The following is a 15693-nucleotide window of genomic DNA, read 5'->3' on the forward strand; positions in this document are numbered from 1 at the left end:
AAAAAAAAAAAAAAAAAAAAAAAAAAAGAAATCTTTTACATGTACTAGATTTCTTATGCCTCCCAAATCTATACCTTAAACAAAACAAGTTACTACCCTCAGTTTTTCTCTAAATATTTTAAAGTGTGCCATCTTCTGTTTGTATTAATTATTACATCATTACACTTCATTTCAATATCATAACAATTTCCAAGTTTACATAATTTTCCATTTAATTTGATTGCTCCCTAGGGTCATACAAAGAAGCATTTTTATTTTATTGTAAAGACAACTAATTAGGAAAATTGTGGAATTTTTATTTTTTTATTTTTATTTATTATTTATTTGAGAGAGAGAGAACACAAACAGGGGAGCCACAGAGACAGAAGCCAACTCCCCACTGAACAGGGAGCCCAACATGGGCTCTATCCGAGGGTCCTGAGATCATGATCTGAGCTGAAGGCAGACACTTAACCAACTGAGCCACCCAGGCGCCCCAAAATTATGGGATTTTTAAGTTGTTGGGAATTTGTTCATCATCTAGGTCTGAAACTATGCATTGCTGTGGTGCCTGAAGGCCACGTATCATCATTTAACTAGTTTCACATATTGTACTTTCTTTTAAGATTTTGGTTGAAATCAAATGCAGCTTTAAAATAATAATCTGTAACAAAAAAACATTTGAAAACTTTTTTATTTTACATACTTGGTGAGGCTCAGGAGTTAAGTGATATTTTTTTTTTTTTTTTTTTTTAGAGTTCACACCACTAGTTAATAACAAAACTGTCATTAGAACTCAGGGTCTTCTCCTTTATTAGTACAGTGTTCCTTCCATTACATCATGCTTAGGCCAAATGGTTCTTTATGTGTGTTACATAAATTCTGATATCCAGTCTTGAAAAATGGAATGAAATCTTCTGGTTTAATTTCTGTTTTGGGGAGACTATATATAGCACTTTAGCCATGAGATCAGGTATTTGTTTTTTTTCATTTCTCTGTTTTGTTTTTCACTCTGACCTACTACACCAGTAGCCTGATAAAGTGATACAATGGGCTCTGGAGGACACAGCTATGGTACCATGTGGTGACGACACTTTGCAGTGCTAGGATGTAGTTTTACAAGGTACAGATAGAGGAAATGTGAAGTGGATAAAAGAAATAGAAAATTCAAAATATAAACTGGCCACATGACCTGTAGCAGAAATGAGAACAGAAATTGCTGATACCAGGGGGTTCTTTACCTGGCAGGTAACACAAACTTTTTTTTTTTTCTTTTGAGATTATGGTCCATTAATGATCCTGCCTTAATGGATTATAGAGCCTTCCATTAGCTTTTTTCACTTTACATGAGAATACTAAGAAAGTTCTAGACATCTCCTCCCTGGTCCCATTGTATAATAGTAACTTTATTTCCCTTGATAATTGGAATAAATCATACCACCCTCACAGTAACCCATTATTTGCCTATTGGTTCAAAGGCATGAGGTGTCCAAAATTGCCAACTGGCAGTCTCAGCTTCTGAATCAGTGAAATTGTTATATCCCCTAGAAGAATACTGCCTCTTCTCCCTTTCCCACCACCCCACCAATTTGGGAACTAGGCCCTTTAAACTAATACAAGCCAAGAAGCAAAAATTTTATTAGTGGCCCTTTAGAGGTTAATGAGACAGCTATCCCTTGATTCCGAGATTTGTGGCTATGAAATAAATTAGTTACTGGTTACCATGTCAGGGCACATACAGGATCTTGTAGAATAGAAACCTGGCTCCATAAGATGCTAGTGCTATAACTGAGCCTTCAGTTGGCTCTCCTCTGTTTTCATCAGGTTGGCTTCTTTAGGATCAGAGAACACGATAAGACCAGTGAGTCCCATGGGCATAAGTGTATTCTCTCAGTTCCTCCTTGGTCATCAGCAATGTTTTGTAGGATAACATGACAATGAATAAAGCATTCAGCAGGTTCACAGAAGGTGGGGTATTTGGTAAGGGAAGGGAGACTCATATCCAGAGTCAGTTTCTCTTCCAGTGAGGGCATAACAGCTGCCCCTTCCATAACAGAAGAGTCTCAAGAAATCAGTTAGCCCAGGGGTGCCTAGGTGGCTCAGTCATTTAAGCATCTGCCTTTGGCTCAGATCCTGGAACCAAGCCCCACGTTGAGTTCCCTGCTCAGTGGAGAGCCTGCTTCTTCCTCTCCCTCTGCTCCTCCCCCACTTCCCCCCCCCACTGTCTCAAATAAATAAATAAAATCTTAAAAAAAAAAATCAGCCCAGTAGTTCTGGCAGTATCCACACCAATGGTGCGGGGAAACCCTATTTGAAATATTTTTTTCTTGTTTATATATTTTCATATTGCAGAAAGTATTTTTTTATGCCAAGTAACATGTTCTGGGGTTTGGCACATTACATTAAATTGAACTAATAAAAAATTCTTCTGCTATAACCATGTAGAAAGCTAGAATGATCATTAACATGTTTTTAATGCACAGCTGAACTCACAAAAAAGACAGAAAATCCTAAGGGGCCAGAAATGAAGAAGGAATTGAGTACCAGAGCACTAAGCATATGAGTTAATATCTCTGTACTTAGGGATATTATAGTGTAGGATTCCCAAAGTAATTACCATCAAAAGTTACAAAGTAAAATATATTAACAGTTGATAATTTAACAAATAGTCAGTCTATATGTATTTGAATTACATAACAAATATTGTTCTAGGTTTGGGGATATAGAGGTGACAAAAAAATGTACAGATGGTATATATGTAATTTAAGTCCTGTGGGGGGGAAAAGAGAACAAGGTTAGGAGGATAGAGGTGATTGGTAGTTAAGATAGTCAGGGAAAGCACCTCTGAAAAGGTGATATTTGAGCAGAGGCCTGAAGAAAGTGAAGGAGCAGCCCAGGTAGTTATTTCTGTGGTATTCCCAACAGAGGAACGAATCAGAGCAAAATTCCAAGGCAGCAGTATGTTCCATATCTATGAGATATCAAGCTCTATGCAGAGCATATGACTGTGCTATGGTGAATCCAGAAAGATAGTCGTGAGGGATGAGTAACAGAGGTAGGAGGTGGCTAGATCTTGTAGGGTCTGAAGGCCTTAGATAGGACTTGGATGTTAAAGAGAGTGATGCAGGGGTGCCTGGGTGGCTTAGTCAGTTAAGTGTCTGCCTTTGGCTCAGGTCATTATCCCAGGGTCCTGGAATCAAGCCCCGCATCAGGCTCCCTGCTCAGTGGGAAGTCTGCTTCTCCCTCTGCCTCCCTGCTCCTATGCCCACCCCTGCTTGTGCTCTCTCAAATAAATAAATAAAATCTTTAAAAAAATAATTAAAAAAAAATAAGGAGAGTGATGTAGAAAGCCATCTGAGGTTTTGGCATATTAGAGTAACATGATCTGACTTATATTTTTAAAGGATCTATGTGGCTGCTCTATTGAGAATATACTGTATGGTAGGGTAGAAGCAGGCAAACAAGTTAGGAGGCTGTGTCCAATAATAATCCAGGCAAGACCTGATATAGATCAGGAGTACTGGACCAGTGAAAGGTGGAGAAGGATCCAGCATAGTCTATGAAGAAGGAGAACCTAGAGAGGGGTGTCCTCGATCGCAAATGAAAATGGTATTCCAAGAAGAGTTGATCAGCTGAGCCAGAGCCACTGATGGGTCAGGTAAACAGTGAAATGACTGCATATGGCAATGGGTAGGTCATGGCTGACCTTGACAAGAACATCTCATAGTGATGAGCTTGATTGGAGTAGATTTAAAAGAGAAAGGAAAGATCAAGAATCATCAGGCTTACTTTGGAAAACAGTGTGGAGGTTCCTCAAAAAGTTAAAAATAGATCTACCCTATGACCCAGCAACTGACTACTGGGTGTTTACCCCAAAGACACAGACGTAGTGAAGAGAAGGGCCATATGCGCACCAATGTTCATAGCAGCATTGTGCACAATAGCTAAACTGTGGAAGGAGCCAAGATGCCCTTCAATAGATGAATGGATAAAGAAGATGTGGTCCATATATACAATGGAATATTACTCAGTCATCAGAAAGAACGATTACCCAACATTTGCAGCAACATGGATGGGACTGGAGGAGATTATGCTAAGTGAAATAAGTCAAGCAGAGAAAGACAATTATCATACAGTTTCACTTATTTATGGAACATTAGGAATAGCAAGGAGATCGGTAGGAGAAGGAAGGGAAGAATGAAGGGGGGTAAACAGAAGGGGGAATGAACCATGAGAGACTATGGACTCTGGGAAACAAACTGAGGGTTTCAGAGGGGCGGGGGGTGGGGGACTGGGCTAGGCCAGTGATTAAGGAGGGCACATATTGCATGGAGCACTGGGTGTTATACACAAACAATGAATCATGGAACACTACATCAAAAATTAATGATGTACTGCATGGTGACTAACATAACATAATAAAAAATTTTAAAAAAATCATCAGGCTTTTATACTTTCTGTAGAAGACCACACAAAGGATAACTATTGTATTACTCATCAGCTAAGAAATTCTAATGGTAAATAAAGTATTCCTGCCAAAATGATCTTCTTTATCAATTTTTAATCTTTTTTTAAGAAGATTTTATTTATTTATTTGTTCGAGAGAGAGCGAGTGAGAGAGAGTGAGCGAGCATGAGCCAGGGGGAGGGGCAGAGGAAGAGGGAGCAGCAGATTCCCCCCACTAATCAGGGAATCGGCTCCTGTGCCATCCCAGAACCCTGAGATTATGACCTGAGCCAAAAGCAGACGCTTAACCAATTGAGCCACCCAGATGCCCCATCAATTTTTCTTCTATATATCTTTAAGATATACAAAGATTTATCTGTGAGGTATTCTTTTTGGCTCCTAACAACAGAGATGTGATGATTCTTAACTTATAACAATTTATTTTTCTTATATAATGAGAAGTCTCATATAATGAGGTAGATTGCTGTTATTTGTCTTTTTTATTATCTTACTGTTTGCCCATGCTCTCAAAGTGGCTGCTAGATCTCCAGTCAACCTGTCTGCATTCCAGGCAGCAAAGGTTTCTACAAGTTCTACCCATTTATTTCCACTTGTATATTCCTATTGGTAACCAAGGCTAGGAAATGACACTTTTCAGCAGGCATTGCTGAAAATTCTAGAGTTCTGTCACAAAGGAAGAATGGATATTGGGGTAGGCTGCTAATAATCTTTGCCATAGAAAATTAACATTAATCTTTATAGGCAGGCAGGAAAAAACATTGCTAAAACTAAGAGTCTGTTGAAGTGGGCTGGGGTGGGTGATGGATTTGGAGGAAGGGTGGGGATGTAGTGAGGCAAGAAGATTTTAGGAAACCAGCCAGGTAGGTAAGAATTAAAGAATTTTTACATCACCAGTTAGAAGACTTGGACAGGAAAGTCACCAGGAATTTATAAGATAACCTTCTAAGGGCTCAGTGAGATTCTTGGATAAACTCCTACTTTATATTCTTCCTCTCTGGGCAACAACTAGTTACCCCCAAAAAACTAGTAGCAAATAATACTTCAAAGTCATACCAGTCTGAAGTCTTTACTTTTGATATTAGTGAAATTTCAAAGCCACAAAATTTAATTTAAAATTTCACAGCTGTTCTTTTAATCTCCTGAAATATAAAGGAATAGAAAAAGTCTGTGAAGTAAAAATAATCTTCTGCTAACCAGAACAATACACTGTCATGCAGTACAAAAGATATGCTTCATACTCACTTCCTACCATCTCTTTTGCATTCTCTTTCTGATAATCATAATACTAAACATAACCAGTTAGAACTGAGACATTCCCTCATTCAATGCCAGGATCCCTGAGTGAAGGGATGGGCCTTTCTGGGGGCTCTTTCCTCTCTAAAGTCATCATAGCAAAGGGGCATGTGGCAGCGTAGTGTATAGAGTTCAGAGCTTGGAGTGTCAAAGCTCAGCTCTTCTACTTATCGCCTCTGTGATCTTGGGCAAGATTATTTAAGACACTCGTTCACAAATAGGGGTGATTTTGTACTCCCTAAGAGACATTTGGCAATCTCTAGAGACATGTTTGGTTGTCACAACTGGGGTGGGGGATGCTACTAGAATCTAGTGGATAGAGGCTGATAAACATCCTACAATGCACAGAACATCCCCCCACAGCAAAAAAATTACTCAGCTCAAAATGTTAATAGTGCTGAGGTTAAGAAAGCTTGTTTTAACCTTTCCAAGCCCCCATTTCTTCATTCATGAATTGGGGTTTGTAATAGTAACTATTCAATTATCTTTGTGATGGCTAAAGGAAATAATCCATGTAAAATGCTTAGCATAGTGCCTGGCATATAAGTGCTCTATTATATAAGAATTACTATTACCATCATTATTATCATCACTAATACTTGCCTAGGTATTTAGACTGAATTAAAAGAACATGCCATATACCACCTGTGGCTGTACAGCCTCTTTCCTTCATCTGATGAACATTTCTAAAGAACAAAGAAAAATGGAGAATAGAACAGAAGAATTTTTTCTAGCTTATGAATCAAAGATAATGAATCAATAATTAGGTGACCACTTGCTTCTAAGTTCTAAGAAAATGATGCATACAGTCCTATTCATGCAAACAGCTTTCTTCTTCAGGTCAATGTCCTTTTTATCCTTTTTTCTTTCTTCTTTTGGTACTATATTGCAAAGTCCTACCTCCTTTCCTCTCTACATCTTTTGAATTTCAACTCTTTCAGTCTTCCCTGGTTATCAAGGACTTGGGAGCCATTAAAGTAGTAGGAAGCACTGGGACAAGGCATTGGTATGTTTGAAGATAAGGCATGCCACCATTACGGATCATTGACATAGTAACAAAACGAGCTGCTGAAATGTTTGCTAAGTTTGAAAACTATAATTTTCATCTAGTAATTATACTAAGAAATATCTCAATAAACTCTAAACTTCACTGAGTAACCATAAATTCATTCATATTGCAATGATATTAATAACTATCTTTCATTTTTCAAGGCAAATGCAATAGGCCGAAGTGCTAAAACTGTCCGAGAATTTCTAGAAAAGAATTATACAGAAGATGCTATAGCAAATGACAATGAGGCTATCAAATTAGCAATAAGAGCTTTGCTAGAAGTAAGTGATCTAATCAATCATATTCAGAAGAACATGGGGAGAGAAGATTTGTTCTTCTTATCTGTTTCCTCACTAAAAATAAAATTTCCTGAACTAATTTTAATATTGTGCTTGTTCTACATTAGGTTGTCCAGTCTGGTGGAAAAAACATTGAACTTGCTATAATAAGAAGAAACCAGCCTTTGAAAGTAAGTCATTAACCAAAGAGGAAAAAACATTTGTAATATAAAGTAATTTATCTTGTCAAAATGTTGACACCTGTGAATCTTCATTTAAAAGCCTGAAACACCCATTAGCATCCACTGACATTATGATGCCATCTATTTTGTTTCTGTAAGCTAATGTTCACTAATTTGTATGTGCTTACTGCAAGCAGTTACCTATCCCTGGTCCTTTGTGAAGGCTTAGAAGAGCTGAGATTTATATGTAGGCTTACCCCATTTGGTATATCTTCTTCTAAGTAGGAACCCCTACTGAGTCAGTCATATATGGGATTAGTATAATATATTGTCTATGGAGATTTAGTCCCAGCCTTACATACAAGCATACCTTGGAGATATTGAGGATTTAGTTCCAACCACCACTATTAAGCCAATATTGCAATAAAGCAAGTCAAATGAATTTTTTGGTTTCCCAATGCATATAAAAGTTATGTTTATACTATAGTGTAGTCCCTTAAGTGTGCATTATATCTAAACAAAAAACAATGTACATATCTTAATTTAAAAATACAGTGCTAAAAAATGCTAGCCAGCATTTGAGCTGTGAGTCATAATTACTGATCATAGATCACCATAGCAAATATAATAGTAATGAAAACATTTGCAATATTGCAAGAATTACCAAAATGTGATAGATACAAAGTTAAGCAAATGGTGTTGGAAAAATGGTGCCACAGACCTTCAATTTGTAATAAGCACAGGGGCGCCTGGCTGGCTTAGTTGGGAGAGCATGCAACTCTTTATCTCGGAGTCATGAGCTCAAGCCCCATGTTGGGCATAGAGCTTAATTAAAACAAAAACAAAAACAAAAAACAGCAATTTATAAAAAATGCAGTATCTGCAAAGCACAATTAAAACAAGGTATTCTTATAAGGAGCAATTCATCTCACTATCCTCCTAGATCTTCTGAAATCAAGATATGCTTCCAGCCAGTGTCATTCAGCTATTGTGTGTATAATTATTGGCGCTCCAGGCTTCTAACACAGTGTTATCCTTCATTATGTCAAAAAACCTCCACCCCTTGATTTCCCGTGGTTTTTATCTATTTTCTCTACTTTTCACTTAAAAGTGCCTTGACGGGCAGCTGGGTGGCTCAGTCAGTTGAGCGTCTGCCTTTAACTCAGGTCATGATCTCATATCCTGGGATCAAGCCCTGCATTGGGCTCTCTGCTTAGTGGGGAGTCTGCTTCTCCCTCTCATGTTCCCCCTGTGCACTCTCTCTCTCCGTCTCTCAAATAAACAAAAACCTTTAAAAAAAAAAAGTGCCTTGAGCTTCTGTAAGACTTAAATTGTAATACCTAGTGTGATAACTTTTCCGTATTTCTCTGTGGCAAGACTGGCATTATTCTTTGTGTACCCTTTGTTAGCCATTTTGTGACGAACCACAAAATAAATCATCTAGAGTACTGTGATTGAGGACTCATCGGCTAAAGAACATCTGAAATGTGGTTCACTGTTGTTAGGTAGAACTGTATACAGAGCAGTTTGCCAGCTCTCTAGCTGAGAGTGTAAAAAGCACTTACAGCATGGAAACTAATGAAAAGTATACTAAAAAGGATTATTTTACATATATATTTGTTTTGAAGGAAATATTTCAAGAGAAAATAGTGTTAAAATCAGCGTTGGATGGAGCAGTGGGGTTTTTGTTTTTTGAGTTGTGTTGTTGAATTGTTTTGACACCACATTCCCACCTCACCTTTTATTAGCCAACTGGTAGACGGGGATACGAGGAATAAGAGAAATGGGGAGAGAGGTGTAGGTTCTGCCCCTGCACGGCCCCACAAAAATAACGGTGCTGAATACAGTGTGTGGAGATGAGAACTGGGCTGTATTGTCACCCCTGCTGTCAAGGGTCTCAGGATAGACGTGCGAACACCACAAGGACACAAAACCACCGAGGCCAGGGTCACCTCTCCAGCTCCAGCACATACATGTATACCCACATGGACAGACACACCCAGTCGTGCATATATTTCTTACTGATGCGTGGTAGGGTGGTATGTGCACTGGCAGTGAAGTTAGACTGCCCTCCCACATGCTGTTTCAGGATATGCTGTGTGGCACATAGGGCATGGCCTTTGGAATTGAACAGACCTGGGTGTAAATTTAGAATTAGACCTAAGTTCCAGCAAATTGGTATGTTTACTAGTATGACCTGGAGCAAGTTGCTCCCATCTTTCATTTTAAATATAATAAAATTGATTTATATAAAACAAAAACTATTTTTGCTTTACACTTAGGGAGTTGTTAACAAAGCAGTGTAAGTCGTCTTTTCCCTACCTCTTTGGGTATTCTAGTGGCTGATAAAATAGGCAAACCCTATCAGAGAATCACACAGTGGGGTGGAGTAACTCAATAATGAGTTTCTTGTTCATGAATAGAATAAGCCTGCATTAAAATGTTTTCAGAGTTATATTCATATAGAGGATATGTAATGCAATATAACACTCTGCCCTGCTTTTTTAGCACAATGATAATGGAAATATCATAGAGTTTAAATTTTGTCTGTATTTGTTACAAGTATATATATTTCATTATATATTTGAAGATATAAAATTGAAGTTTAAATAGAAAATATAAATGTATAAAATATCATTGGTTCTTCATATTGGAAATATTTAGAAATTGCTGGTATAATTGAAATTTGCTTTTTAAATATTTTCTTTCCAGATGTTTAGTGCCAAAGAAATTGAATTACAAGTAACTGAAATAGAAAAGGAAAAGGAAGAAGCAGAGAAGAAAAAATCCAAGAAGACTACCGAATTCTTAGGATGAACATTAGGAGCTTGTAATGTTTTGTTGTACTCCTTTGAATTAATTAGTGAAGTTTTAAAGGAATAAGTTGGTTTGCAGCATTACATTTAGTAGTTCTATGCTGTTTTGAGAATGCCACATTTGTGGCTGTCTTCAGTCTGCTACACGGACAAACATATCTTAGTATGAAGATTTTCTTTGAACAGAAATTTCAGTAATTGTTGAAAGCAGTCATAATTCCACATAAGCCTGTGACTATACTTAGTAACTTGTGTAGTGTTTTACTTTTCTTCATCTGTGTAAATTTAAGAAAAAAGCTTAATTTAAAAAAATTACTAATTTGTAAAAAAATTTTTAAATAAAAATAATTTGTTGATGTTTGAGTTCTGACTGTCAGGTAAAAAAAAAGAGATAACTATTGCAAAATAAATTGAATCTTGAGTTGTACTTCTAGATGAAAGACAAAAACATCCTTGTATTAATGAATTGCCAAAATTTTATCAGATCCTTCTTCAGTTTTAAGCATTTATCATATTTATTTTACTTTTGTCATTTTTTAAGTTGCAGCATATTATTTTTTTCATGGAACAAATAATAAAGACCTGGTTGAATGGGGTACCTGGGTGGTGCAGTCAGTAAGCATCTGCCTTCAGCTCAGGGCGTGATCCTGGCGTTCTGGGATCAAGCCCCACATCAGGCTCCTCCGCTATGAGCCTGCTTCTTCCTCTCCCCCTCCCCCTGCTTGTGTTCCCTCTCTCGCTGGCTGTTTCTGTCAAATAAATAAATAATAAAATCTTTAAAAAAAATAAAAAGAAAAAGAAAGACCTGGTCGAAATAGGCAGTTAAAATAAAGTGTGGTAAGAGCTTATAAGAGCATCCAAATAGGGTACTATATATAGGAAAACAAGGAGAGAAATGAATACATAAAATTCTTAGTTTCAATTTTTATTTTATCTTAAGATTTCCAGTGTGTTAGGTTTGTCACATGTTCCCCTGGCTGTCTGAGTGCTTACTATGTGCTTGGCATTGAACTAGGCTTATTGGGAGTAAGAAATGAAATATAAAAAGTGATCCCTGTCCACAGAGAGAGCCCACAAAAAGAATGTGCTTAATGTCTGTAATGAGGTTATATTTTTGAAGACAAAGGATATTAATAGGCATAAAAACAAAAGTCTATATATCTTACTATTTTAGAGCTTTGTCTTTTTTCTCTTTTTTTGAAGTTCTTTTTGAAAACAAGAAGGAGAGAGGCTGAGTTTTTGCAGAGGAATGAAAAGCTCAGGGTAGATAGTACAGAAACTAAGCAGTTTGGATAAACAGCTGTCATACGAAGAGCTAAGCCACTGGTGGTGGTAGTGCTCTGAAGCAAGGGGAAAGTAAAAAGCAGAGTCAGAATTTTAAGAGCTACAAAGACCTTAACAAGGCCACCTCACTGGTATTCCTCTTGTACCAAATTCCTGTGGCCTGCTGCTGGTGCATTTCATTTCCTCAGACAGAAAAACTGCAGAGCATTTTCTAGGGCAGATGGACAATCTGACTTATGCCCTGACTGCCTTTCTAGTTTCACCGAAACCATGGAATTCTGTGGCTCCCTATACTCTTCCCCTTGTTTTGTTTTGGTGTACTATGATTCTTGACTTTGAGTAATCCTATACCCTTCCTCTTTAAAAACTTAGAATCAAAGACAAATACTTGTTCCCTGTCACTTCCTGGCCCCTCTTAACCTTCCAGAAGCAAAGGTACTTCCCAAGGAGAAGGACTGCTATACAAAATTTTATCACTTTGGAAAAAGAACCCAAGAACTTTGATAATCAATGATCAGCTCTCACTGAAAGAATCTCTTTCAACACACATGCATACCCAACATACAACATAAAGGGCAGGGTGTTCACATTACCCTACTGTCCTGCAGTGAGCCCACTGTGAATCCTTGATGCTCTTGATACAATATTTGACAATAAATATTTGACAACTATTGAGTGTTTTAAGTGGCAGACACTGTTGGATGCTAGGGATATAGTGGTAAAGAAAATATTCTGATTTGTCCTCATTAGGATGTAGTGAAAAGGCAGGTATTAAACCAAAATAATTATAATTACAATTGGGATTAATGCTGTGAAGCTCTGTGTCTGTTTTCCCTACTAAACTAGAAGTTCTTCAGGAAGGGAGGGCTGGGATTTACCTTTCATCTTTGTTTCCATAGCTTGTCTATGGTTAAGACTTAATACCCGCTTGTTGAGCCATGTTAATTTGCAGACTTTGTTACAAATATCAGAAACTGGGAGTGGGCAGAAGAATCATCTAATCTCTCACTTAGTGTAGAAGCCAATTTACTAATTTTTTTGCCTCTGGTTGAACATTATAGTGATGGGAAGACATCACGTAGTCGATGAATGTTATAGCAGGCAGGACCCCTGAAAAGATTTCAACCCTGGTGAAATAAAAATGGGAGGACTTCAGGAAGAGAGGAATGTGTTGTTGTGGCCTTGGGAAACCTTTTAGAAGGTGCAGTAATTTGAAGTTACCTTCCCCAACCACTCATGCCTGATTGAACATTCCCTTTGTGCTGGGTACCAGAAATGAACAAGTTACGGTCCTTGTATTGAAGAGGTCATAGTGCCAAATAATTGAGCCCATTCTGACAAGTAATATGAGTAATGAAAAGTGTATTTCCCTTTTAATCTGTGAATTTATTTTTTTTTAAGATTTTATTTATTTATTTTTCAGAGAGAGATCACAAGCAGGGGGAGCAGCAGGCAGAGAGAGAAGCAGGCTCCCTGCTGTGGGGCTCGATCCCAGGACCCTGGGATAATGACCTGAGCCAAAGGCAGACACTTAACTGACTAAGCCACTCAGGCAGGTTTCCCTAATCTGTGAATTTAATATGAAGCATGTTGCTGATGGTTCTGGAGTAATTTATTTAAATCTTCCCTAGTAAATGTAGTGCACAACACCAGATCTTTTAAAATGGAAATGAGACCTATTTTTTGTGTTAAAAGCAAAAGAAGGTGGTGATAGCTCTCTCTCTCTCCCAATTTCTACCTCCAACGTGAGGACAGGACAGATTATACCTCTGGATGAATTTGGTTATGAATAGATAAAATGTTAATGACTTCTCTGAACCACTGCTCAGCTCTGTGGATTCCATGCTTCCTAACTGGGGGTAATAGGGACACATCACCCAATGGTATGGTTGTAATTTCACTGCTTGTTCTTTTTTAACAAGTACTCACATAATACTACATACGAGACACTTTAGAGTTCTTTACAAACATTAACTCATTAATTCTCTTAACAACTCTCATGAGACACATATAATTGATGTCCATAGTGTTTATAGTGCTTTGCCATCACAGCTGTCCACCAAAATGGACACATTTCCCCACACCCCTCCCCCACAAACCTGTTTCATGATAGGACTTGTATATCGATCTCATTGGCTTTATTCTTCCTGTAACAGGCATGAGGGTCTGATTGTTTTGGCTCAATTGCTTTATTTTTCTTTGGAAACCTAAGTATTATTTTGACCAGGTTTCACTGATCTACACAATGCAATTTTTTGTTTAATCTGAGGTTTTAACCAAAACATACTCTAACATGTTTGCTATTTAAAATGTCATTTTTACTTCTTTTACAGAGAGAAAGTTCCCTGATACTCAAGCACTTTGTGTTTTTTCTGCCTCATATCCTCAAGGTAATCACAGACATCTGGTTTTAGGAATTAGCTAAGCAACTTCACTGTACATCACTGGGTTATGGTTAACTAGGCAGTCTGAAAATATCTCCCACTAGAGGCATAGAATGCTGGATGAAATCTAACAAACATCCTTTTAAATGCATAGCTGAGCTCACAAGGGAAATCCCTAGAGGTCAAAATCGGAAAGGGATTTGAAAATCAGAGAAGGCATTTTGAAAGATGCTGGTGCTGCCCTGTGTGTATTGGCATAAGGAATAAAAGCAAACTAAGAATCAGGCAACAGAGCACCTAGAAACAATCCATCCTTACTGGGCTACTTGGTTTATGGCAGTATTGTGTATCAGTGGGGTAAGGGATAAGTTCTTTAGTAAATGGTGACAGGACAACTGGTTATCCATCTGAAAAGAAAATTGGATCTCTACTTCATTCTATTAAAATAAATTCCAGACTAATTAAAGGCCTAAACATAAAAGATAAAACTTTTAGAAGACAATACAGGAAAATATCTCTAAGACCTTGGCGGTATGAGGATAGATTTTCTTTTCTTTTTCTTTTTTTTTTTTTTTTTAAGATTTTATTTGATAGAGACAGCCAGCGAGAGAGGGAACACAAGCAGGGGGAGTGGGAGAGGAAGAAACAGGCTCATAGCGGAGGAGCCTGATGTGGGGCTCGATCCCATAATGCCGGGATCACGCCCTGAGCTGAAGGCAGACGCTTAACCGCTGTGCCACCCAGGCGCCCCAGGATAGATTTTCTAAACAAAATACAAAAAGTGCTAACACTTAAGGAAAAGATTGATAATTCAGCTACCTGAAAATATAAGCCCCTCTACACCAAAAGATAAGGTGAAAAGGCCAAAAATGAGAAAAGACATTTGTAATACATACAACTGATGAAAGCTGTGTGTCTGGAATTTACAAAGAACTGTGGTATTTTTTTAAAGATTATTTATTTGACAGAGAGAGAAAGAGAAAGTGCACAAGCAGGGGGAGGGGCAGAGGGACAGGGAGAAGCAGGCTCCCAGCTGAGCAGGAAGCCTGATGTGGTGCTTGATCCCAGGACCCTGGGATCATGACCTGAGCTGAAGGCAGATACTTAACAACTAAGCCACCCAGGTGCCCCTATAAGAACTGTTGATTCAAAGGAATGAAAATACAGCGCATCAGGAAAATGGGTGAAGCCTGCATAAGATTCTATCCCTCTTCCTCTGCCCCTCCCCAACCCACCCCTCATGCCTGCACACATGCGCTCTCTCTCTAAAAAAAAAATTTTAAGAGTTTATTTGAGAAAGAGAGAGCAGAGGGAGGGTCAGAGGGAGAGAGAGAATCTGAAGCAGACTCCACACTGAGCATGGAGAGCCAGACTCGGGGCTCCATCCCACCACCCTGAGATCATGACCTGAGCCCAAATCAAGAGTCGGCCACTTAACTGCCTGAGCCACCCAGGTGCCCCTAAGAGTTTTTTTTTTTTAAATAACTATGATGAGACACTATTTTACAGCCATCAGACTGGCAAAAATGAAAAATGGCTGTATGAAAAAAATGACTATATAAGATGCTGGTGAACATGTGGAGGCACGAGAGCTCTATCTACTGCTATGAGGGCTGTAGACTAGGCCAGCTGCTCTGGGCAGCAAGTCAATGAGATCAAGAAAGGTCAAAGAGGCATGTGCCCTTTAGCCAGCAATGCTACTCCAAGGCATACAGCCTACAGAAATGCTAGCATACGTGCATAAAAATAATTATAGGTTGTTTGTGACAGCAACATATATACATATATATGAAGTAACCTAATGTTCATCAACGAATGAATGAATGATGTATTCATACAGTAGCATACCATATAGCAGGGGAAAAGTCACTACAGCTACATGCTTCAGTATGAATATATCTCAAAAACATCACACTGAGTACAAGTGAAAGCCAATTGTGAGAAAGGATACACAACAAT

At 38.2% G+C, this 15693-nt stretch overlaps 1 protein-coding gene and 1 long non-coding RNA gene across 3 annotated transcripts in view; one reads left to right on the top strand and one right to left on the bottom strand.

Annotated features, from left to right (window-relative positions):
* Nucleotides 1-10663, top strand: part of PSMA8 (proteasome 20S subunit alpha 8) — a 35672-nt gene extending 25009 nt beyond the window's left edge. The window contains exons 5-7 of the mRNA XM_002912678.4: nucleotides 6952-7071; nucleotides 7197-7259; nucleotides 9963-10663. Coding sequence (XP_002912724.1) covers nucleotides 6952-7071; nucleotides 7197-7259; nucleotides 9963-10067 — 288 coding nt within the window. The 3' untranslated portion in view covers nucleotides 10068-10663. The remainder of the gene's footprint in view (nucleotides 1-6951; nucleotides 7072-7196; nucleotides 7260-9962) is intronic.
* The window catches only part of LOC117795985, a 49368-nt gene that overhangs the window by 12340 nt on the left and 21335 nt on the right, over nucleotides 1-15693 (bottom strand). Inside the window, exon 4 of one of the 2 annotated variants that reach the window (XR_004620206.1) lies at nucleotides 51-2749. The exons of the other annotated variant lie outside the window; for it this stretch is intronic. This is a non-coding gene — a long non-coding RNA (uncharacterized LOC117795985). Of the gene's footprint in view, nucleotides 1-50; nucleotides 2750-15693 lie in introns of those variants that run through there. 2 annotated transcript variants of the gene reach the window in all.

The sequence above is a fragment of the Ailuropoda melanoleuca genome, chromosome 14 (genome assembly GCF_002007445.2).
Source record: "Ailuropoda melanoleuca isolate Jingjing chromosome 14, ASM200744v2, whole genome shotgun sequence".
NCBI classification, from domain to species: Eukaryota; Metazoa; Chordata; class Mammalia; order Carnivora; family Ursidae; genus Ailuropoda; species Ailuropoda melanoleuca.